At 47.8% G+C, this 25,395-nt stretch overlaps 1 protein-coding gene and 1 pseudogene across 2 annotated transcripts in view; both read left to right on the top strand.

Moving 5' to 3' along the window:
- Positions 1 to 9,365: 9,365 nt before the first annotated feature.
- The window catches only part of GGA2 (golgi associated, gamma adaptin ear containing, ARF binding protein 2), a gene marked incomplete at both ends in the record, with an annotated part of 28,921 nt that continues 12,891 nt past the window's right edge, over positions 9,366 to 25,395 (top strand). Inside the window, 6 exons of the mRNA XM_079718761.1 lie at positions 9,366 to 9,471; positions 18,351 to 18,435; positions 19,238 to 19,313; positions 20,198 to 20,296; positions 23,211 to 23,334; positions 24,566 to 24,669. Of these exons, the coding sequence (XP_079574887.1) occupies positions 9,366 to 9,471; positions 18,351 to 18,435; positions 19,238 to 19,313; positions 20,198 to 20,296; positions 23,211 to 23,334; positions 24,566 to 24,669 (594 nt within the window). The remainder of the gene's footprint in view (positions 9,472 to 18,350; positions 18,436 to 19,237; positions 19,314 to 20,197; positions 20,297 to 23,210; positions 23,335 to 24,565; positions 24,670 to 25,395) is intronic.
- LOC307062937 (transcription and mRNA export factor ENY2-like) lies at positions 12,229 to 12,520 on the top strand (annotated as a pseudogene). The gene has a single exon. The product of its transcript is annotated as a transcription and mRNA export factor ENY2-like (transcript).

The following is a 25,395-nucleotide window of genomic DNA, read 5'->3' as shown; positions in this document are numbered from 1 at the left end:
ATGCACAGTTTAAATAACCTCAAGTCCGTCCCCCAGTGTTTTTTCAGAGTATAGTGAAGTGAAGGCCATAGAGGCCAACTGTCTAGACTCAAAAACTGGTTCTGCCACTCATTGTGTGACTTCTGTAGCTCAGTTTCCTCATCTGTTAAAATGGGGATAACAGTTGTATCTGTCTCAACAAATTGTAAGAATCAAAATAGATGACATATGTAAAGTTCTTAGAACAGTGCCTGCCACTCAACAAATGTTACCAGTTACCATCATCCTCATCACCAGTATTTTCATCCTTAGAGATGCGGATCTTGGTTGCAACACATAGAAACACGCTCAGGCTAACTTAAACCATGAAAGTAATTTACTGAAGATTTAGGACCCACAGATCCCAAGGGCAGGACTCCCAGCTGGGCGTTACAAGAGACTGGAATCTGTACCCAAAAACCTATTAGGACCCAACACACTCACCTTTATCCCTCTGAAACTGCAGTTTCTAACCTTCGTCTCTGTCTGGGTGTCTGCTCCTCTCATCTTTCTTCTGCAGGCTGGCTTTCTCTTATCTCTGCAGCTGTTGAACAACTGCCCCAGCCCTAAAGCTGAATCATCTCCCCTCTACTACACTGCCAATTCAATAACTAGTATTCCATGTCCAAAATCCCAGGAAAGAATCTGATTGGCCTAGCTTGGGTCAGCTGTCTACCCCTGGTCCAATCAGCTGTGGCCAGTGGGACAGAGTCATGTAAGCAATCATGGCTGCAGGAGACCCACTCTAGTGATGGAGAGGGCCGTTCCTCCCCCTGAGCATATTCTCTTTCCATGGAGTTTAGAGTATACCCTTGCCAGAAAATTACTATTTTTCTGTAGGCAACTTTGGAATCTCATTCATATTGCCTTTATCCTAGCTTTTTTCCTCATAATGCTTATTACTATATGAAATTACATAGTGTATTTGTAGATTTTTATTGTCTGTCTTACTCTAAAGAAGATAAGATTGAGACAGGCAATAAGTTTTTCTTATTCTTGGTTGTAACCATAGCACCTGACACATTGTCTGACACATAGTAGGGAGTCAGGTAAAGCTCTCATGAGGAAAAAAATGTTTGAGGCCTTCATCAGTCAGATCAGTTTCTTCAGAAGTGGCAATTATCAGCTGATCTAACTCTACCAGATTCCAGCAGTTTCCCAGTTTCGCTTTCATTGACTCTGGGGAATCACCTCTCTTTTTGCAAGATTTGCAGTTGTAGTTAGCTATCTGATCTATTGCCTGTAAATTGCACTAAATCCAGCTATCTGTGAGAAACTGACTTTTGACAAAGACTTTGAAGAGTGAGATAGATGGAATACTTCAATATAGAGGGGTGTTTAGTGGGACCTAAATTAGAAATTGTCTAATTGATTAAATATGTTTGTCTTATGATGAAATTCCCTAACTTCCCAGGGACCAGGATAATAAATACTTAGAAAATGAGGACTTCCTGGGTGAGAGCAGAACTCAGAGAGGGTAGTTCATGCGTTCATGTTCATAGATATCAGAGGACTTTACAGATGAAGTGACTTTTGAACTGGGTTCTGAGGGATGAGTAGGAGTTTCCAGATCAATGGGGGTTGGAAGGTATTCCAAACAAGAAGATGAAAAAGAATTTCACCAAGTTGGGTGGAGCCAAGGGTAGGAGTTGAGGGAGTGGGAGAAGTAGCTGAGAAACCAGGCAGAGGGAAATCCAAACAGCCCTTCTTTGCCAGGTTAAGGGTATCAAGGTGCCATCTGATGCAAATAGCAAAACATCCAGATTCAAACCAGCTTGAAAAGGAAGATTTAGTATCCCACAAAGCAGGAAGTTCAGGGGTATGGCAGGCTGTGGGGTTGGTTAATTAAGCGTTCAGTGACCTCAGTGAGGACTTAGGGTCTTTCCATCTCTTTGTTCTATTGGCCCCAGCATCAGCAACAGCCTTGGGTTGGTTCTCTCTGCTCACAATTGTCTGCCTAAAGTGCTCGGGCCTCTCTGCACTTCATGTTGTCAGAGAGGGCGTGACTTTCTGTGTCTCTCTCCCTGAAAGCAAGGAAACTTTTCTCCAGCACCCTCCCCTTCGTGACTTCCCCATTCTTCAACCCATCCCTTCGGGGAAGTGGGCGGGGGAGTCCCCATAGATCAGTCAGACCCAGACCTGGGGGCAGGGCCCGCTCTTCCCTGGGTTCCTGGACAAAGTGGTGGTCCATTAGCGAAGACATGAGTTGGGTCTTCATGAAGTGGAAGGTGAGGAGCCACTGAAATGCTTTAAGTAGGGAAGTGACAAGATCAGATTTGTGTTTTTTTAAAAGATCATTCCGGCAGCTTTGCTGAAGAGAGATTTGAGCAGGGCTGGCCCAGGAGCGGGGAGCCCTGGTAGGAAAATGAGACATGAAAGAGGGAAACACGATAAAGCTGTGTTTCATCCTCACAGCCTGACCACCCCCGCCCAAACCCATCTACCTTTCCTGCTTCCCTTCACTCATTCCTGCCACACCAGACCCCTTCTCTGGTCTCCCGCCATGTAAGCCTTCCTTTGTGCCGCTATTCTGTCTGGAATACTCTTGTCCATATGCTCTTCTGCCCTTTTGCCTGGTCATCTCTCTCTCAGCCTTCAGATTTTTTTTTTTAAATTTTTTGGCTGCGTTGGGTCTTCATTGCTATGCGGGCTTTCTCTACTTGGGGTGAGCAGGGGCTACTCTTCGTTGCAGTACACGGGCTTCTCATTGCAGTGGCTTCTCTTGTTGCAGAGCACGGGCTCTAGACAAGTGGGCTTCAGTACTTGTGGCACGTGGGCTCAGTAGTTATGGCTTGTGGGCTCTAGAGTGCAGGCTCAGTAGTTGTGGCACACGGGCTTAGTTGCTCTGTGGCATGTGGGATCTTCCCGGACCAAGACTCGAACCCGTGTCCCCTGCATTGGCAGGCGGATTCTTAACCACTGCGCCACCAGGGAAGTCCCCAGCCTTCAGATCTTTGCTCCACTATCTCCTCTTCAGGAAAGCCTCTGACTCCCCCCAGTAGCTCTCCTTTCTCTGCTATTAATCATCAGCACCCTATTCTTTTCCATAGCACGCAGTCAGAATTGATTGCATAAATAACTGTGAAGGTAATTAGTTCTGCAGTTATTTGTTAGTGTCAGATTATAAAGTCTACGAGAACAGGGACCTCATCTGTCTTGCCTACCACTGGACCCCCAGTGCTGAGAATGGTGCCTGTTCACATGGTAGGTGCTCAGTCAGTATTGTTGAGTGAAAGGCCAGACGTGCACCTGATTGGATCAGATGGTCAGGGTGAGCAGTCAAGTGCACAGTCGCTATGTTTAGTTAGGGTACTGTTTTGCAGTATTCAGGAACTTCACATCATTTGTGGTTACTATTTTCATTAGTGAATTACAGGATATGCATTTATTTATTTATTTATTTATTTATTTGCGGTACGCGGGCCTCTCACTGTTGCGGCCTCTCCCGTTGCGGAGCACAGGCTCCGGATGCGCGGGCTCAGCGGCCATGGCTCATGGGCCTAGCCGCTCCGCAGCATGTGGGATCCTCCTGGACCGGGCCACGAACTCGTGTCCCCTGCATCGGCAGGCGGACTCTCAACCACTGCGCCACCAGGGAAGCCCCAGGATATGCATTTTTTAAAATAAAGAAGGCTGTAGAAGCTTGGCTTGGCACTCATTAAACTCATTATCACGCCCTGGGGATCTCCAACTTAGCCTTCATATCTGGGCAAAATGTTGGGGTCCCAGCCCAGGCCCGAGTGCCCTCCTCTCTGCCCCCTACCACCCCTCCCCCAACCCTGATTGCAGTAGGACAGCCCAGCCAAGGAGGGGGCAGCCTTCTCTATCTAGAGAACTCCTCTTGTCTTGATTTCGGAGAGGCAGTAGTGAGTGGTGGCGTGAAGCGAGATCTTAACTCCCTGCCCAGGAATTGAACCTGGGTAGCCTGGATAAAAACCAGGAATCCTAGCCACCACACCCCCTGGCTCTTGCCCCCAGTGAAAAATGCATTTCTCACAGAGGCAAGAGCTGTAAAAACAGGTACAAAGTTTATTATTAGAGACATAGCACAACACAAGTGGGAGAGCACACAGAGAAACAGTTTGTTAAGACAGAAGCAAGGCAGAGATGCCCCCAGAGAGGAAGGGTGTGGGCGTCCTCCCGAATGACAAGGCATGCAGTAAAGAGGTGGTTAGGTCATTTATATAGAGCAGTTCTTCCAGGTCTTTGTTTACCTTTGGCCAATTACCTGGTTTCTTTTTCCACACCTGACGCCCTAGGACCCTCCCTAACGTGTGTGCACAACTTTTTTCCAAGATGGATTCCAGCCCAGGGGCCTATGGATCGGCCTTAGTATCACATATTACGGGGTGGTGCCCCCTCCTTTTTGACCCCCAAGGAGCCTTTCTGCGCATGTGCAATGTTTCCCTTGCCCCAAGGATGGGAAATGTATGAACTATTGATCTTTTAACAGGGTTTAGTCCCACTGTGTCCCTGCCATAAAAATGTGCAATGTCTGACAGATGAAGAGAGCAAACGTAAGGACACCAAGGGGGGAAAGTGGCAGGGACGGGGGGTGGTGGTGGTGTGATGAATTGGGAGATTGGGATTGACATATCTACACTAATATGTATTAAATGGATAACTAATAAGAACCTGCTGTATAAAAAAATAAAATTCAAAAATTCAAAAAAGAAATGTCCAATGTCTGGTTATTTACCCAATTTCTGTTGCTGGTTTTTATATCAAGGTGCAGATTCTGAAATATAGACAGGAGTCCGTTCATAAATATGAAGTCCTGGAGCCCGTTTGTCTCTTGCTTCAGGAAACGTAAACAGCGGGCTGGTAATGATGCATGTCCACCCTGGAGCCCATCTTCTCCTCACCCCAGGAGGTGTGAACAGGAGGCCAGTTGTAAATGCCTAGCCTGGAGCCCATCTATCTCCTGCCTCAGTCTGAGTCTATTCAGTCCTGTCTTCATTCATCCATTTGACAAACACCTACTCTGTGCCAGGCCCTGTGAGGCCTGAAGGTGTGGAGAAATTAGACAAAGCCTTGTTCATTGTGGGGGCTAAGTCCCCAGATTTTTGTTCCTTCCTTCACTCAGTGCCTTAAACTTTTAAAAATAAGGGCTTCCCTGGTGGCGCAGTCATTAAGAACCTGCCTGCCAACACGAGGGACACGGGTCCGAGCCCTGGTCCGGGGAAGATCCCACATGCCGTGGAGCAACTAAGCCTGTGCGCCACAACTACTGAGCCCGCGCTCTGGAGCCCACGTGCCACAACTACTGAAGCCCGCGCTATGCAACAGGAGAAGCCACCGCAGTGAGAAGCCCTCGCACTGCAACCAAGAGTGGCCCCCTCTCGCCGCAACTAGAGAAAGCCCGCACGCAGCAACGAAGACCCAATGCAGCCAAATATAAAAATAAATAAATTTATTAAAAATAAATAACTAAATAAAACACAAACAAATAAACAAAAGGCTCCTGCCTCAAAGAGATCACAGTCTCATAGGTGACTAATAATCACAAAAATGCAAGTGTGGAGAAGGTGGTGGAGGAGCAAGCAAAGGGATACAGGGATATGGGTATCCTTGGGTGTGGGGAGCCAGTCAGGAAATGCCTGCGTGACAAGGAGTTGGACTGTTGTTTTCTGCTTTTAATTTCAGGGAATTTTAATTTTCACTGAATTTTAATTTCAGTGAATAATTTTTTAGTATAAGTGTGTCCCATGCAATATTATACTTATACTAAAAAAGTTATTTATAATTGTGTAGGGGTGGCCAAAATGGGCGAATGTGATCAAAAGGTACAAACTTTGAGTTACAAAATAGGTAAGTCCTGGGGATGCAATGTACAGCATGGTGATTCTAGTTAACAATAATGCACTATATATTTGAAGGTTGCTAAGAGAGTAGATTTTAGAAGTTCTCATAAGAAAAAAAATTTTATAATGATGGGTAGTGTTGGATACTAACAAGACATATTGTGGTGATCATTTTGCAAGACACACAAATATCAAATCATGTACACCTGAAACTAATACAACATTATATGTTAATTATATCTCAGTTTTTAAAAATTATTTGTTGTTTGTCTGAAATTCTGATTTAACTGGGCTTCCTGTATCTTTACTAGCTAAATCTGGCAGCCCAACCCTGAGGTAGTTTGACAGACAACAGAGGCAGGATGTTCCAGGCTGAGGGAACAGAACAGGCAAAAAGATACGCAGTGGGAAAGAAGGAATCAGAGGTACAGTTAGCTCCCATCTGGTGCTTAGAGCTGGGTAAGCAGGGTCAGAGGATTCAGTTTCCACCAATGATTACTTTGTGCCTATTAAGTGCCAGAAGTTCGATGAATTAGATAGACATCTCCCCTGCTTACGAAAGCTCGTCGTCCAGAAAGGAGAGAGAGACGGCGGGCCACACAGATGACATAGGAAAGGAAATAGAAAGCAGAGGGGAGCTTGGGCAGGAAGGGCTGCACAAACACGCAAGAGGGGGCCTAGGAAAGCCTCGTGGGGGTGACAGCATTATTTGGTCTGAAACCAAAGCCTATGCGCCCAACCACTACACTGAACTCCCAAACCACTTCCTTACAGCCCACTTATTTTTTTTTTAACATCTTTATTGGAGTATAATTGCTTTACAATGTGTGTTAGTTTCTGCTGTTTAACAAAGTGAATCAGCTCTATGTGTACATAAATCCCCATATCTCCTCCCTCTTGCGTCTCCCTCCCTATCCCATCCCTCTAGGTGGACACAAAGCACTGAGCTGATCTCCCTATTTGGTAGTGTATATATGTCCATGCCACTCTCTCACTTCGTCCCAGCTTACCCTTCCCCCTCCCCGTGTCCTCAAGTCCATTCTCTACGTCTGTGTGTTTATTCCTGTCCTGCCCCTAGGTTCTTCAGAACCAGTTTTTTTTTTTTTTTTAGATTCCATATATATGTGTTAGCATACGGTATTTGTTTTTCTCTTTCTGACTTCACTCTGTATGACAGTCTCTAGGTCCATCCACCTCAATACACGCCAACTTATTCTTTAACCTTTCAGTCGTGGTCCCTCGAGCATCACCTGGAGGGAGAATGATTAGATTCTTGGGCATTACCCCAGACCTACTGAATCAGAAACTGTGTGGGTGGGTCCCTGCATTCTGTGTTTTAACAAGCTTTCCAGTTGATTCTGACAAATGTTAGTTTGAGAGCCACTGATCACATGTCAAAATGTTAAAAGAGTGCAGATGCTTAAAATAAATAACAAGCCAGGTATAAGAAATATTCAGGAGGTGATGGATGGTTCTTGGCAGGGTGCAGTCTCCAGTCATCTCCAGGCATTTGTTGCAACGAGGAAACCCAGCTCCAGTGTTGCCAGATGTTTAGAACTTTTCAGAGATGAACACATGTTAAAGATTTCACTTAAAACCTCGTGAGATGTTACAACCAGTTCAAAGGAGAATCCAAAGAACAGACACATTTATAGATCAGGAATATAGAAATGAATGTGCAAAATGGAGGCAAAGCTGTTTTTTCCACGGGGAGAGGGTTGTGTCTTCCTGGGACAGAATCATTTGCATGTCTATAGACAAGAATAATTTTCCATTGCTTTCAGTTATTTACAGTTTACAGAGAGGTAAAATAATTCCCGAGGAACCAAAATCAGATAACACAGAAGGGCGTGCTGTAAACAATGCTGTTTTCACTGATTTCATACAGAACTTCCCAAACATGAATAATGTTACAGACTGAATGTGTCCCCTTAAAATTCAAAATCACACGCTGAAGTGCTTATCTCCATGTGATGGTATTTGAGGTAGGGCTGTGGCAGGTAATTAGGTTTAGATGTGGTACTGAGGGTGGGGCCCTCAGGATGGGATTAGTCCCCCAATAAGAGGAAGATATCAGAGCGCTCTCTCTCTCCACCCTGTGAACACACAGCAAGAAAGCAGCCCTCTGCAAACCTGGAAGCAGGTTGTCACCAGGAACCCATCAGCAGCACCTTGATCTTGGACTTCCCAGACTCCAGTGAGAAATAAATGTCTGTTGTTTAGGCCAACCAGTCTGTGGTATTTTTTATAGCAGCCCAAGTTTACTAAGACAGGTAACAACTGTAAAAGAACCTGGCACACAGGGAGGAGTTCAGTCAGATAATTTCCAAATAGAAGGCAGCAATCTGTCAGATGGAGATGTGTGTCTGGACTTATTTTGGAGCTGAAATAGCACAGCAAATGTACTTTTAAACTTAGACCGTGTGTTTATTTGGGGTAGGGATGCGACCTAAAATCCTGTAGCTACCTCTTACTGCTTCCACTGTTTATCTGGCCATTCAACAAATATGTACTGGCACTGGTGTGCCAGGCACTACCCTAGGTATTGGGGACATAAAAGTGTACAAAATTCCTGCTTATATTAGTGGGTGAAGCAGGTAATTGAGTATAGAGAATGTGTGCTTCCAAGGAAAATTACACATTGTCTAGAGAGCACACCTTTCCAGTTCCTATCCTTTCTTTCACTGCCTCAGAGATGTCTTACACTCTTAGCTGTAGATAACTGAGAGCAACGCAAATAATTCTTGCCTATAAACATGCAAATTGGGGAATTCTCTGGCGGTCCAGTGGTTAGGACTCCGTGCTTCCCTGGTCGGGGAACTAAGATCCCGCAAGCCCCATGGCGTGGCCAAAATAATAATAATAATAAATAAAAATGTTAAATGCAAATTAATTCTGAGCTAGTTTTGTGTCCACCTGCACATCTGTTCCACCATTCGTTTATTCTGTATAAACTTGCCCTTTTTCTGACTTCCCTTTTGAACGGCTTATGACATCCGCTTGGTTCTCTCGTTTAATTAGAGTTAAAATATTTAACACGCGTTCATTTTACAATGCATGAGAACCATGACTTTTTTTTGGGGGGGGATTACCCTTTGACACGGTAAGTAAATATCTAGTACGCTCATGGTGTAATGTGTTACGGAGAAAATAAAGCAAAGTATGGAAGGAGGTGATGGTCCAGAAAGACCGTCCGGAATAAAAATGCTAGAAGAATTCGTTACCTGAGACTCAAATTTAACGGGGCGCCCTCTATCTCATCTGGCAGGCCTTGCGAGGTCGGCTTGACCAACTTTGACCTGGTTGAGGGTCTGGAAGACCTGTCCACGAGCCCGACCCGCGCGTGGAGGAGGGCTGTCGGGGAGGCGGTGCCCCCGGCCCGGGGCCTGCGCGGAGGCGGGGCCTGGTGTGTGGGCGAGGCACCACAGGCCCCGTCCCATCACGTGCCGACCCTCGCCTGCCGCGTCGGCAGCCCAGGAACACGCCAGACGCCGGCGGCTGAAGGGCAGGGGCGGCCGCGGCCTCGGCTGCGGGGCTGGGCCTATGGCGGCGACGGCGACGGCGGTGGCGGCGGGGGCCGGGGCCGCGGCGGGGGCCGAGTCGGCCGAGGGGCCCCCGGTGCCGGCGGCGGCGCTGGAGCTGTGGCTCAGTGAGTAGCCAGGGCCGCCCCTCGGCGCGGGCCCAGCGCCCCACGTGAGGCCTGGCTTCCCGCCTCCCTGGGCCTTTCTTCTGAGGCCGGCGGCCGGACAGGTGGCCGCGGGGAGGCCGGCGCCCGGGGAGGGGGGCTGGGCCCGGCGCGGGTGGGAGGATCGCCGCGGGGAGGCCCCGAGAGGAGTCCCAGGAATCCGCCAGGGCTGCGGACCCGAGGCTGGGCGCTCTGCTTCCTCTCCTCCTCCCAACCTCCCCCAGTCGCGGTGCATAAACACTGTTAACAACATAATGGCTAAGGTTTATTGAGCTTTGCTTTTATGCCAAGCACTGTGCTGAAAAGCATTTCAGCCACTGTTAATCCTCATTACGACCCCAAGAGACAGCTTCTGTTTTTAACCTCGTTTTACAGATGGGGACCTTTCGACTTCCTCAGTTGTGCAACATACCCATCCTCTGGGAAGGAGCTGTCTCTGGCTGCCGACTTTAATGTCAAAACAAGCCCTTTACACCTTTTGTGCATGTTGGTTGTGGCCGGGTTTCTTATGTGTATTGTCTCCTGGAAGACTCACGCAGTCGTAAGAGTCGTTTTTGTTCCTACGTTACCGGTGGGGACTCGAAATTCCAAGAGAATAAAGCATATGCTCCTTGTATTGGGCTCTGCTGGGTTCTGGGAGTACTGAGATGCGTAACACAGGGTCCTTGCTCACAAAGACATTTTTAAGCGGGTGGTACAAGCCGACACTTAACAGCACTTTGTTAACATTAACTGCAGAATGGGAGGGAGCCGGCTTTAAAGTGCGGCGGTGGGAGATGGGTTTGTTTACCTAGGGATTGTCTCAGGGGACATAGCATTTGAGTGGACAATGGAGGCGACAGCATTTCAGATGCAGGAAACTGCATGTGCAAAAGCTGGGGGAACAGGAGGGTGTGGAGCATTCTGGGAAGAAGGAGGTCATTACTGCAGGAGTGCAAAGCCTAAAGAGGCTGCACTGCTAATTGGGGTGAGGTCTTCAAGGGTCTTGTATGTTGCAGAAAGGAGTTCAGTTTATCCCTGATGCAGTAGGGGAGGGGATGTTGGCGTTTTCAGCCCGGGACTCTGATCAAGTACACTTGTTAAAAGCATCACCTGCAGCCGTGAGAAGAGACGAATTGGTTAGGGATTGGGGAGTTCAGGCAGAGAGGGTAGATGAAAAGCTCTTCTGGTAGTGTGTCGGGGGTGAAATAGGACAAAGGTATTAGGATGGAGAGTAGAAATAATTAGCTAGTACAATCAGCAGGCGTGATGCATTAGAATAGAGGCAAGAGACCAGGAGGCATTTAGGATGGATCTCAGGTTTCAGGCTCAGGTAACTGGTTGGTTACAGATGTCTCACTTGTTGACTTGTGGAGTTTGAGGTGCTTGTGGCACAAAGAGAACCTCTCTGGGCAGTTGGTTGGCTCCAGAGAGGGTAAAAGAGCTGGAGGTCAACTTGGGACCTTCAGTTCATTGGCAGTGAGCTTGCCCAGGGAGGCTGTGCCCATGAGGAAGAGCAGAGGTTTGCAGTTGGAGCATGGAGAATCTCAACATGGAAGAAGCCGGTGGGAAAAGCAGCCTGGAGACAGAAGGCGGAGGCTACAGGCTGGGCGTGGAGGGGGAAGCTTGGACGGTGGGGAGCTGCAGGTGGATGTAGTTGGTTGGTAGGTGGTTTTGCTGCTGAGAGATAGAGGAGGAGGAGGAAGGAGGAGGGGGAGCTTCGAATTTGGCGACTAAAATGTTACTGAGCTACCTTAGTGTTACATGGTGGGGACAGAAGGTGGCTGATCAGGAAGCAGTGGATTTGCAAAATCAAGTGGGCCGGGTTAGAGGCCAGCTAGCGGCTGACACAGGTCAGGGAGAAAAAGGGAACCGTGGCTGCTCAAGGAGGGGGTCCTGAAGCGCCAGCTGCTTTACGCCAGCCAGTGTGGTCCCAAAGTTGTGAGATCTTCCAGTTGTTCAGGTAGGGCTAGAACCTCTACCAATAGCACACACCCACTCCCCAGTCTCGACGCCCAAAATGCCTCCAGACATTACCAGATGTGCCCTGGCAGAGAGGGCAGGCTCACCTCTCCCCTCCCCGCCTGAGATCCTCTGAGTTTGGGCTCTGGAGTGTGGAGTGGACTTCAGAAATGTATCTTGTAGTCTTCGTGGTTGTGCGATTTGCACCTCCCCGCCCCCACCCCTCCGTAGGGCAGAGAGTGAACTGTGTAAACCAGACTTCTGGAGGGGCTGGGGCGCAGTGGAGGTGGTACGTGGGAGGACAAGGGGTAGAGGGGCTGGTGGTGGGGCAAGGACAGGAGTGTCGTTGAAGGAAGAGCACCGTGAGTCTGGACTGGATGGAGAAGGAAGTCACTCTGGGGCGGTCTGAGGACCCCCAAGCTCAGCTCGCTGGCAGGTCTTACCTCAGCAGGCAAGGCAGCTGTGTCTCTGAGATCGGAATGTAATACCATGTCCGTCTCGGGGCTGTGAGGATCAGAGGAGTTAGTACATGTGAAGCACTCAGGATAGTGCCTGGCACACAGTGTTAGCTGTTATTATCATTAGTCTTCTTAGTTGGGGGTGGCAGAAAACTAACTCATGTCGTGTTACCGAAAAAGAAAAGAAAAACGTCAGACCTAGGATGCTGTTTCAGCAGAAGTTCATGCTTTAAAAATACAAGTAACAGGTGTGCTAGCTTACTGTGTGCTTAGGTGCCCAAGCTACTGAGGGTCTAGGTCCAGGCAGCTGAAGAGCGTGGTTAGCAAGATGAACAAAGATGCGCAGATGAGAGCAGCAGTGAACCAAAAGTTAACAGAGTGGAGAAAGAGAACGCCTCAGAGTTGCTGAGAGCTAATTAATTGAATGTGGCTGGAAGGATCAGTTGAAGTCACACTGTAAAGAGGTAATTAAAGAAAAAGGACTAGAACACGTTACTGTTGATGACTTGGTAGCTGAAGTCACACCAAAAGGCAGAGCCCTGGTACCTGACAGTGTAAAGAAGGAGCTCCTATAAAGAATAAGAACATTCCTTGCTCAGCACACCAGCCTTTAAGATTGAATTAGATTGTGTTGTCTTGTGGTTTTGAAAGTAAAACTTGCCATAAATTAGGAATCGATTTCCCAAAATAAAATCCTTTTTTGTATGATGGTATACAGTTTTCAGTAATGATGTATACAACTGTATTGATTTTTTTCCCCCTGAATGTGTTATTTTAATAAACGTCTCATGAATGAAAAAAAAACCCAGAAAACAAGTAGCAGCTTCTGGGCATTTTGCTGCTTTTCTTACCCCACTTAGTTTATGTTGGGCACGTTCCACATGACTGCATTTAGAGCTGCCTCATTCTTGTTAATGAAACGCCTCGTGTGCCCCATTCCATGGGGTGCTATACTCTGTTTAACCAGTTCCTTGTTAGTGGACACTTCGGGTTGCTGGGAGTCTTGTGCTATTAACAGCAGCCCTGGGGCCTCCTGGTCTCTAGCTCTGGTAGTGCTGCCAAGGAGGCAGTAGCTTAAGTAAAGCTAAGGCAGGCTGCTCAGTAAATCTCCCTCTTCTTCCACTCGGACCTGCTCCCAGGTGAAAAGTCCTGTCTCCTAGCCTCACTTTTATGCCTCCTTTGGGGATGGGAGTGGCTCTATTTATACTCTCGCAGCTTCTCAAGGGTTATCTTGGAGCCCAAGCGTAGGTCATTCCTGTGGCGGGTCTTGCTTGGGCTTTCAGCGTGTGCTTAATTGAATGATTGCTGGATGTAGGCGTCGATGTGTACCCCCTGTAGGATTCCCCCATGCAGCGAGCACTGCTACGGGGTTGAGTTCTAAGTGTTCTCAAGGTGAGTGCTCCCCACAGCCTCAGGGCTCCCCTTAGTAGCACAGGCTGCTCTAGCACCAGGGTCATGACCCTGGTGGTTGGGTGGCAGCTGATGTGAGATGATTTGACTTTTGAATTAGTCACTGTTAGATGAACCATTTCCGGGAATTTCCTGATGGTCCCGGGGTTAGGACTCAGTGCTTTCACTGCCGTGGCCAGGGTTCGATCCCTGGTGGGGGAACTAAGATCCCACAAACCCACAGCATGGCCAAAAAAAGATGAATCATTTCATTCACAGGTGGAGGGCTCAGCTGTTTTCTTTCCTTCTTCTTCTTTTTTTAAAAAAAAATTTTTTTCCGGGGTGAGTGCACCGTGCTGAACTCCATGGCATGCAGGATCTTAGTTCCCCGACCAGGGATCGAACGCACGCCCCCTGCGGTGGAAGTGTGGAGTCTTAACCACTGGACCACCAGGGAAGTCCCCCTCAGCTGTTTTCTTAATACCTCTCACCCTGTAGCACAGCGGTCCCCAACCTCTTTTTTTTTTTTTTGTGGTACGCGGGCCTCTCACTGCTGTGGCCTCTCCCGTCGCGGAGCACAGGCTCCGGACGCTCAGGCTCAGCAGCCATGGCTCACGGGCCCAGCCGCTCCGCGGCATGTGGGATCTTCCCGGACCGGGGCACGAACCCGTGTCCCCTGCATTGGCAGGCGGGCTCCCAATCACTGCGCCACCAGGGAAACCCAGTCTCCAACCTTTTTGGCACCAGGGACTGGTTTCGTGGAAGACGGTTTTTCCACGGATGGGGGAGTAAAGGGGGGCTGGGGGTGGGCGGATGCTTCAGGAGGTAATGCCAGCGATGGGGGAGTGGCAGACAAGGCTTTGCTTTCCAGCCCGCTGCTCACCTCCTGCTGTGCGGCCTGGTTCTGTGCGGCCTGGTTCCTTACAGGCTGAGGCCCAGTAAGGTCTACCTGGAGGTTGGGGACCCCTACTGTAGCAGACTTGAAATGCATACAGACGTTGCTTTTATTAAGCAAATATATGGCAGTAATCCTATATTTGTCCTGCCCCAGTGCCAGCTAAATAAACCACATTGGTGCCCAGGATAGCCATTCTTTTTAATGATAAAGGCATTTGGGATGAGATAAATGCTTTTATTTATTTATTTTTGGCTGCATTGGGTCTTCGTTGCAGCACGTGGGCTTTCTCTAGTTGCGGCGAACGGGGGCTACTCTTTGTTGCGGTGCGCAGGCTTCTCATTGCAGTGGCTTCTCTTGTTGCGGAGCACGGGCTCTAGGGTGTGCGGGCTTCAGTAGTTGTGGTGCACGGGCTTAAGTTGCTCCGCGGCATGTGGGATCTTCCTGGACCAAGGCTCGAACCTGTGTCTCCTGCATTGGCAGGCGGATTCTTAACCACTGCACTGCCAGGGAAGCCAGTGATAGCCATTCTTGATGGGGCGGTGATAGTCAGGTGAAGCAAAGTAGGGTTTTGTTTTTTTTTAATTAATTAATTTTATTTGGTTGCGCTGGGTCTCAGCTGCAGCTCGTGGGCTCCTTAGTTGGAGCACTCGGGATCTTCATTGTAGCATGCGGGAACTTTGTTGCAGCATGCAGACTTCTTAGCTGCGGCATGCATGTGGGATCTAGTTCCCTGACCAGGGATGGAACCTGGGCCCCCTGCATTGGGAGCGTGGAGTCTTAACCACTGTGCCACCAGGGAAGTCCCAGAGTAGTGTTTTTTTGCGTTTTTACCTGGCCAGGCCCTGTCTGGCTCCTAGCCACTCCTTGGGGCAAATTGGAGTCAAACAGACCTGGAGGGTTGCTGTGGGCTGATCAGACTGAGCTACTGGTCCTCTGGGGGTCATTTTCTCTAGAGCTGCTCAAAGCCACTGAAATAGCTTGGCAAGATGGAATTAGGTGTTCAGAGATCCAGTTATTTCAGAACTGGAATAGCCATCTCCTGGTGTCAGCAATATGTGCAGCCAACTGGCCAGACTCTGCGTAGTAAAAGATGAATCATTCATTCATTAGTAGATATCCATGCTGATGACTATTCTAGGTGCTGGAGATGGGGAGGTGAATGAGACAGACCTTCTTCCTGCCTTAGGGAGCTGATAACTTAGTGGTAAGAAAGTCAAAGAAACTAGTTCCCAGAAGAGGCCCTGCCTTTGCCAAGGAACTGAAGACTTAACCCTGAGAAACATTTGGGCCCTGGAATCAGGCAGACCTGGGATTGAATTTTTGCCATTTTCTAGCTTTGTGGCTGGGCAGGTTTCTTCAGTGGTGAGGTAATAGTACCAACTTCAGTTGTTCTGAGGTTTACAGGAAAGGATGCTTGGAAAACAGCATCATGTCTGACCCACAGCAAAAACAAAGCGGGGTGGGAGGGCAGCTATTACTATTATTGCTATTATTTGGGAGCTATGAAAAACCTTGAGGGAATCCTTATCATATAAGATACAGCAAATAAAATAACTTACATTTTATGGATCTTTTTGCTGCTTTGCCTTGGTTAGGGGTTTAGAACATTATTTAACCTTATAGAGGTTTTTTCCTTCCTTTCTTTGGAAAAACTAGTGACCTGGCAGTAGGGGAGGAGGGAGAGGGCTGGATTCTTCATGGTGAATTGGGGTCCTGCCTGCTCTTCTCTGCCACTAGAGTGTAGAGTCAAGTGTTGAGGTCTGAATGCCTTTTAGGTGTCAAGCTTGACCTTGTAGTGAAGTGAAACTTAATGAAGCTTAAAGGGTAAAGAATTATCTTAGATGAGTCAGATCTCCTTAATCAGACTCTCTGGAAATCACTGCCTTAAGTTTATTTCATGAGTAATTATTTTGTGCCTGTGGGTAAGGCATTGTACTAAGCACTATAGGAAACCTATGGCTTCTGCCTTCGTTTTTTTTTTTTTTTTTTAACATTTACTGAATATGTTGCTACCAACTTTTAAAAAAATATTTATTTATTTAGGCTCTGGTGTGTGTTAGTTGCGGCATGTGGGATCTTTAGTTGCGGCATGCAGACTTCTTAGTTGTGGCATGCATGCGGGATCTAGTTCCCCCACCAGAGATCGAACCCGGGCCCCCTGCATTGGGAGCATGGAGTCTTACCCACTGGACCACCAGGGAAGTCCCTCTGCCTTCGTTTTGAATAAACTTTTGAAGTTTTAAGTGTAATAAGTCATGTGTACATACTGAAGTACAAGGCAGAGACTATTATAAGATTAGCTGTCTTTTATTGATTACTTAATGTTTGCTGCTCTACTGAGTACTTTAGACACTATCTTTTAAAAATCTCATGGCTATCCCATGAGGAGGGTACTATTTTCCTTATTTTATAGTTGAGGAAACTGAAGCTCAGAGAGCCCAAGGACAGGTAACTAATAAGGGATGGAGCTGGAGATCCCCATCCTGAAAGAGCAGGTAAGATGTGGGCCTTCTGAGAAGAAAGGGTTGGCTTCTGTTTTGTGGGGGTGGGAGATAGAAAGATTAAGAAAGTCTTTATGAAGTGGCATTTGAATTGGGACTCGAAAGGTGAACAGCATTTTGAGAGATGGAACCTAGGGAAAGAGCTTTGAGGAGGAAAAAGGTGAGGGGCATATGGGAATTGATCATCTAATTCCTTTGCTCTCCTTTGTTGTCTTTTTTCACTTAGGATGGAGTTGGTGGGTGGGAAGATGGGGGATTGAGTACCTGCCCTCTGAATCTCATTGTTGAGCTGTGGGGCATATGACTCCTGCGTGACATAAATGTGACTGCTGTCTGGAAAAGTTAAACTCTGGATGACTGTGTAGTCTAAAGTGATCAGAAGGGAGGAGAATTACTAGGGGCTGGAGCAGTGGGAGGAGGCTTTTGGGAGGAGACAGAAATTCAGAGTGGCCTTGAAGAATGGATAGGATTTTGAGAGGAGAGAAGTGGACGTTCAGGCAAGAAGAATAGTGTGAGAGATGCGATCATAAGAATTACTTATTTGCAGAACTTGAAAGAGCTTCTCTGTCAGGACCACTAAGATATTTCACTGGAGAGCCAGGTAGGCCAGGACAGGCTGGACAGTGGGGAGTAAGGGAAATGTTATGAAAGGGCAGGACGAAGACAGTCTCAGCAACTCCTTTGTGAGAATGTGGCCTGGTTCAGTCTGGGGGCAGGGCATGTGGAATGGGCATCCTTGTTGGGTTGCTGGCCGGGGATTCTAGGCAGCAGCAGTGGGAGGAGAGGAAGAAGCTGCTACCATCAATTACCAGGAAAGATACACACAACCCCTTATTCCAGGAAGTCAAGGATTGCCCCTCTCTTCCGTGGAGCATGGTCTCAACATCAGGCCTTCTGACAGTCCCTCTTTCTCCAGGTATCTCCTGCTCCTGGCTGTGCCCTGGTGCTCTTCATGCTCCGTGTCCTCAGATTTCATCCGAATATGAATGTTCCAATGGGGGAGACCCTAGCCTGACTAGATCTGGGTTCCTTGGGCATGTGTATGGTAGCAGAGAGAAATAGCATTTTGAGGAGTGAAGGCAAGGAGGTCCTCTCGTCAGACTGGATAAGCCACTGACTTGTGGAGAAGCTTCTTACATAGGATGGTCAGGAGATTTCAGTAAATGGAGGCTCAGATTTAGGCCTGTTGCTTTGAGGATATGGTGGGAGCCGCTCAGGGCTACATTGTATGTTCTAGTCTTCCTGTCACATGGCTAAGAAGCTTACAGGTTCTGGTCCATGCCCAGATGCTGGCCCAAGCCCGTCCTCATTGCAGGGCCAAAGTGGGGGAGTCCTGACACGGGCATGAAGAAGGTGTACATAGGCCATCCCCTGCACTGGGAATGGAGCCCCTTTCAGGACAGTAGCTTGTTAACCAGTTTAGTTGTTCATTCAGTCAGCAAACAGTCACTGAGGCCGTATCATGGGCCAGACACTGTGCCTGACGCTGATGATCAGTGCAGGCCCCTGTCCCTTTCAGCTTCTGCTCACTGGGTCTGATCCCCTAGAGGTGATGTCCCAGTCCTTGGCTGTTGTCATATTTGGGGGGCTAGTGGTGTGGAGAGGTGTTTGTTTCTCTTTATTATACTTTAATTTTATTTTTTATTTCCTTAACAGATAAAGCCACAGACCCAAGCATGTCAGAACAGGATTGGTCAGCTATTCAGAATTTCTGTGACCAAGTGAACACTGATCCCAATGGGTAAGGTGACTTCACACACATGCTTGACTTTGGGGGCACCTCAGACTGTGCATGCCTTTGTTTTGCAGGATTGTTTTACGTAGCATAGATCGTTGTTTCCTTTTTTTCTCCCTCCATGATCTACTGAGTACATTATTTTTCTAGAAGTAGCAAATTCATGTGGTTTTCTAAAAAACAAATAGTCAGTTTGTAACTGGCAGTTATTTAAAAAATTTTAAATAGTGTTATGAAACACTACTCCTGAGGAGATCTCTGAATGTTAGGGATAGAACGTACCTAGGGTACGTAGCAATGTGAAAGATCAGTGTGTTCTCCATAATTTAAAGGCAGTCTTTCTTAAGAAAAAGCAGGGGAAAAAGGGGTAAGATTTTGTTGAATTTGGTTTCTAAAGTATCTGGATAGGAACTTAAGAAATGAGTCAGTAATCCGGATGTTTTATCTGCATGTTGCTGAATGTTCATTTTGAAATGAGCAAGAAGGTTGATCACATTTTCCGCTCTAGTGTTAACTGAGCAGTTGTCATATGACAGACAAGGTCTGTGCTGCTCACGACCAAGTTACTCACAGTTCTGGAAGTTGTGGGTTGACTGGGGAGAGGATGGTGTGCCCTGGAAGTGTAGCTATGAGAAGGGTGGGTGGGAGTCAGCCGCCTTCAGGGGCTCGTGCCTGGCCGTGTGCAGTCACATCCCACCTCTGCTCTGGGACCCGAGCTCCTGGAGGAGAGGGGACTTTACCAGGTGTGCTCAGCCAGACTGGTGTGTTCCTCTCCGCCCAGAGTCCAGGTGTCTTTGTTTTCCCTTAGCTCAACCCATGCACCTTGGCTACTGGCCCACAAGATCCAGTCTCCACAAGAGAAAGAAGCTCTTTATGCCTTAACGGTGAGTTCGGCTTGCCCCTTAGCCTAAGCTCTCCTGTCCTGAGGCTAGCCTTTCTGTGGGGAAGAGGCTCTGAGACGTTCACCTTCACTGGCCTTGAGAAAGCAGGCTGGAGGGAGTTCTGGGCCCAGATTGCCCCATCCTAGATCTGTTTCTGGAGAGTAGTACTGAGCCCGCTTTGCGAGAAGGAAAGGAAGGCTTTATTTCTTTTTGCCCTTTTTAGACCAGGGCTGGCAAGGTCAAGTCCCACAGGGCCAGATTGGTAACATAAGTGAATGAGCTGCTGGGTGGGGACCAAAGAACTGGAGAGCCCATGCCCAGTCTAAAGAGGGCAGCTACAGTGCAGGACCCGCTGGCTGTTGTCAGGCGTGAGTTTGGGCCCAGTGTTGCTAGGACTTCCTGTTTAAGAGAAACTGGAAATCTAGATTTTTAAATATATGAATTCTCTCAATTTTTCAATATTGGTGACTGATTTGAAATGGTAAACAAGATTGTGGACCAAAGAAAACATTTACAGGCCCAATTTGTCACTCAAGTGCCAGCAGGTAACCCGTAGTTTAACAGTTCTTGGGTATTCCATGTCCAATTTCTGCCTCTAAGGAGAAAGAAGGAAGTGATTCTCTGACTGGTTTCACCTGCCCAAAGGGTCTCCTTAAAAGGTGGGGTGACCTCAGGGTACCCCACTGAGCTGTTTCCTGGGCACAAACCTGTCAGTTACAACAAGAGCAAACAGGTGCTTTTTTTTCTTAATCTAAAAGTGTCACCCTTTCTCCCAAACTTTAGTGTCCTCAGTCTTGAGCCATGATTTCAGCAAATACTTACCGGGTTTGAAATGAGCCCTGGAGCCAATGGTTTCCCCTTCTCATGGGGGTCCTGTGTCTGCGCAGGTGCTGGAGGTGTGTGTGAACCACTGTGGGGAGAAGTTCCACAATGAGGTGGCCAAGTTCCGCTTCCTGAACGAGCTCATCAAAGTGTTGTCCCCAAAGGTGAGTACCCTGGGCTTGGCTTTGCTCACTGTTCTGCATGCCCCCCAGCTTTCAAACTCCTGTCACCCTTCTTGGTCCAGAGGCGGACCTGCTCATGGATAGAACCTGCCAGCCTGTCCCAGGTTTGTGAGAGCTGAGAGGTGAAAGCTTTCCTCTCCAGGGTGTAGGATGATGGTCATGGTCATCAGCTGATCCCCGCCCTTTGACTGTTAGCATTTTCAAATTCTCCCTTTAAAAATGGCCTTGTAGACAGGTGGCCTTAGAGGGGCGAGCACAGAGGGGCCTAGCTGGTGGGCACAGGTTTCCTGGTAGAGATAGCAAGACATGTCAGGTGTAGCTCTAAGTTTCCTTCTTTCCTTGTCTTCTGTAGCTTTCCTCCTGGTAACTGTCTTAGCGACACCATTCTCGGGTAACTAACATTGGTGGAACCTTCCTTTGCTGCTTCCCAGCAATTCTGATACCAACTGGGTGTCCTGTGGTTTAATTCATTTCTGAAAATAAGTACTCAAAGTTAGGACAGACCCTACAGGTTAAGAGCTCAGTCCTACCTAGACTACACCTACTTCAGACACCAGTCATAAGTCTCGGGGATGCCCAAGCTACTTGCACTTCTGCTCGACCAACTACAAGTTCAGAGCTTCCTCTGACCCCCTTTGCCAGGTTCCATAATTCACTAGAAAGATTCACAGAACACAGGAAAGCGCTATACTTACTAATATTCTTTTACTGTAAAGGATGTAAATGCAAGAGATACATAGGCCAAGGTCTTGGGGGTGAAGGGGTTGCAGTGCTTCCATGCCCTCTCCCGTGGAACCTGAGCATACCACCCTCCCAGCACATCCATGTGTTCAACCAGAAGGCTCTCTGGACCTGGTTGTTTCGGAGTTTTTATCTGGAATTATGTGGGCATGGTTGATTTAATCACTGGCCATGTTATTGAACTCAGTCTCCAGCCTCCCTCTCCTCTTGGGGAGGTCAGGGTAGGGCTGAAAGTTCCAACCCTCTAATCACGTGGTCAATCCCTCCCTTGAAACTAAGTGCCCACCAGGAGTGTTTAGCAGAAACTCAGGTATGGTCCATGGGGGCTCATTGTAAATAACGAAAGACGTTCCTGTCACTTAGGAAATTCCAAGGGTCTTTGAAATTCTGTGCCAGGAGGAACTGTGGACAAGGGTCAAATATATATATATATATATATATATATATATATATATATATATATATATATATATATTTATTTTATTTCCATAATCCTTTAATTTTTTATTTTTTTTATTTTTTGTGGTACGTGGGCCTCTCACTGTTGTGGCCTCTCCCGTTGCGGAGCACAGGCTCCGGTCGTGCAGGCTCAGCGACCATGGCTCACTGGCCCAGCCGCTCCGCGGCACGTGGGATCTTCCCAGACCGGGGCACGAACCCGTGTCCCCTGCATCGGCAGGCGGGCTCTCAACCACTGCGCCACCAGGGAAGCCCCCTTTTATTTAATTTTAAGAGGATCTTTTATAATGATTCAAAACATTTGAGTTTCAGCAGTTCCTTTCACTTTACCTTATTTTCATGCCAAATACATTTTTATTCTAGACTTGCCACAGTCAAATAAGGAGTGTCCCCAGTGGCTCTAACCTAGGCCAATATATGGTAGGATTTAATTTTAGTGGCTTTATAGGTTGATTCTTTGAAACCCAGAAAGAGCCCTGGAAATGGGTGCCAGATAATTTGTCTTCTAGCTGTGCCTCAACTGTCTACCAGCCTTGGGCAGCACACTTCTCTGGGCCTCAGCAGCCATCTCTTTAGTGATAGTGTGGGCTGGGCAGTCTACTAATGAAACTGCACAGCTAAGATGGGATTTGAACCCAGCCAAAACTCAGATTGGGACTTGAACCCATGGGCTGGGACTCAAACCCACTGTCTTTTTTTTTAAATCATTATTATTAATTAATTAGTTTATTTTCAGCTGCATTGGGTCTTTGCTGTTGCACACCAGCTTTCTCTAGTTGTGGCCAGCGGGGGCTACTCTTGGTTGCGGTGCGCGGTCTTCTCATTGTGGTGGCTTCTCCTGTTGTAGAGCATGGGCACTAGGTGTGCGGGCTCCAGTAGTTGTGGCACGTGGACTCAGTAATTGTGGCTTGCAGGCTCCCGAGCACAGGCTCAGTAGTTGTGGCGCACGGGATTAGTTGCTCCGCGGCATGTGGGATCTTCCCAGACCAGGGCTCGAACCCGTGTCCCCTGCATTGGCAGGTGGATTCTTAACCACTGCGCCACCAGGGAAGTCCCAAACCCACTGTCTTTTAATTAAAGTCAATCACCTGGTGTCAGGACTTACTGAAGCTCAGGTTCATTATGTCTCAGCACAGAAGGAGTTCAGCAAGAGGCAAAGTGATAGGCAAGAAGTAGATTTATTAATATAGGATGCCTGTGAGGGATACAAGTGTGCAGGCAAGGCGGCTCTGCCCCGAGAACTAAGTGGGAAAACAGATTTATTTAGAGAGATATACATTCCAAAGGTAGAATGTCTCAAAAGGTGAGAGCAGTCCTGAAATACAGGGTGGTTAGTTTTTATGGGTTGGGTGATTTCATAGGCTAACGAGTGGGAGGATTATTCCAGCTGTTTTGGGGAAGGGGCAGAGATTTCCAGGAATTGGGCCACCGCTCACTTTCTGGCCTTTTATGGTCAGCCTCTGAACGGTCATGGCACCTGTGGGTGTGTCGTTTAGGTAATGTATTACAATGAGCATATACTGAAGCTCAAGGTCTACTGGAAGTCAAATCTTAGGTCATCTTGGGCCTAATCCGTTCTAACCAGTTTATGTCGTATTCTCAACGGCTGTGTCATTCTCTAAAGGTTATGTCCTGCCACCTTCCCTCCTGTCTCACCAAGTCCCTTCCAGCTCTGTAATTCCCTTTCCTTTTTCAGTACCTAGGCTCCTGGACCACAGAAAAAGTTAAAGGAAGAGTCATTGAAATACTCTTCAGTTGGACAGTCTGGTTTCCAGAAGACATCAAGATCCGAGATGCTTACCAGATGCTGAAGAAACAAGGTCTCACTACCATTACTTATGTTGCATTCCCTTTTCATGGTAGTTGTTCCTTCTTGCTTTTTTGTACGCTTTGTCAGTTTGGGTGAAAGCTGGAGATCTTGTGTCCAGTAGATAAAACAATAGAGGCTGGCGCAGTAATTTTGATCCCTGGAAATGGGCAGACCGTTCCTTCCGGTTGACAGGAGTTGAGCTAGGTTTGAGATGGTTGTAGCTGTAGTTACCCTCACTATGCCAGGTTCCAGATTCCTCTAGTGTTAGCTTGTGTTGAGGGTGGAGGCTGACTTGCTAGAGAGTTTCTCTCAGTATCTGCTCTACTCTCAGCTTTGGGTCTTCCTCTTGCTCTACACCTCAGAGGGGGTCTTATTCCATCGCCTTTCCTGACAGTAGACCCTTACTACTTGTTCCTCAGTGCCTGTAGCCTGGTGGTGGTGGTGCTGGTTCTGCTGTGAGTAAGCCTCAGTCTCAGGCAGGCATGTGTCCCTGGTCTTGGTGGGACCTGTTTGTGATCCTGTCCCATCCCGACTCGGGTCTGGGCCGGGACACGTTGCTGCCCCTCCCCCAGGGGCACAGGCTTTTCTTTTCTTTTTTTTCCAGCTGCAGTAGGTTTTCACCACTGTTCTAAGGACAACAGGTTTGGTGTCCTTCCCCCAGCAGTGTGAGGCTTTTCTGTCGGGAGAGAAGGATTTCAGTGGGCCATCAGGCCTTTCCCATTCTCTTTTTGCGAGGCCTTTGGAGAATGAGCCTATTCCTCTCGTGTTGTGAGCCCCAGAGTGTGTCTTGTGTAGAAGCTGGGAGTCCATGTTCCTTTTCTCTTGGGCTCTGTGGGAGGAACCTGGATTCAGGATGGACTATTTTTCTCCCTGTCGCATGCACTCACTTAACATTTTTAGGAGTATTGGGGATTCTACACTAATTTCTGGGCTCTGGGAGGTTGTATACCTGCATAAAATGATCAGTGTTTGTATAGTGTAAGGCCCGTTGACCACTAGCCTTACAGTCCGGTTCTGCTCTGATTTAGTTGGCTCTGACCTCCCCAACTTTGTACTGGTTCCATGGATCCTCCCAAGGGAGGATGCAGAGCCTTGATCATACCCTGGGTGTATCTCTGTAAGGTCGTTGACAGTGTTTTCCTGGTGGGACATCAGGAACCAGGGGTTTCTGGGCTTTATACTGGATCCTGCTGAAGTCAACGGGTACCTATATCCGTATATTCATGAATTGCATGTTTTAGGAATCATAAAGCAAGACCCTAAACTACCAGTGGATAAAATCTTGCCCCCACCTTCTCCCTGGCCCAAGAGCTCCATCTTTGATGCCGATGAAGAAAAGTCAAAGGTAAGGAGTTTCTCCCTGACCTTGGTGGCCTACCTGGAGTCTGACCAGACCCCTTCTTTTTTTTTTTTGAATTTTTGAATTTTATTTTATTTACCTTTTTATACAGCAGGTTCTTATTTGTTGTCCATTTTATACATATTAGTTTATGTATCTCAATCCCAATCTCCCAATTCATCCCACCCCCACAGATCCCTTCTTTTAGGGACTCTCCTGCCATGTCCCCTGATCCCGAACCAAAGTGTGGGAGAGTGTGGGGAGGTGGCTTTTGAGTTCCCTGTGGAGCAGAGAGAGGTAGCTGAAGGTCTGGATGTTTTCTTTGTGGGTAGGCCAAATAATAAGTGTCCTGTTCTTTATATCTTTCACTTTATCTGTTCAGTGTTCCTGAGGGAAAGAAAGTATGAAAGGATAACCCTAGTGGGTAATGTGGGTGGTCGGTCATATCCAGAGTGTGGTGTCGTGGGGGGAGAGTGGGCAGTAAAGAATTGGTTGTATGTTGTCTCAGATCTTTTTCATGTCAGTAAGCGTGATCTCACCCATTTTCCTTCCATTACTGTCTCCCAGAATTGTTGCTCCTCAGACGTCAGTAAGGAGAGGGAAGGGAAAAGCAAGGTGGTCCAAACCTAGGCCAAGACCCAGGGATGACTCCAGGGTGCCCCTGAAAGGTGGCAGTGCTTTTGGTCATTAGTGTTCTCGGTCCCTCACAAGGTCTGGTGAGTGTAGAACCAG

The sequence above is a fragment of the Hyperoodon ampullatus genome (genome assembly GCF_949752795.1).
Source record: "Hyperoodon ampullatus genome assembly, chromosome: 14".
Lineage (NCBI taxonomy): Eukaryota > Metazoa > Chordata > Mammalia > Artiodactyla > Ziphiidae > Hyperoodon > Hyperoodon ampullatus.
Note: the sequence above shows the minus strand (reverse complement) of the source record. Positions and strands in the feature narration are given on the sequence as shown.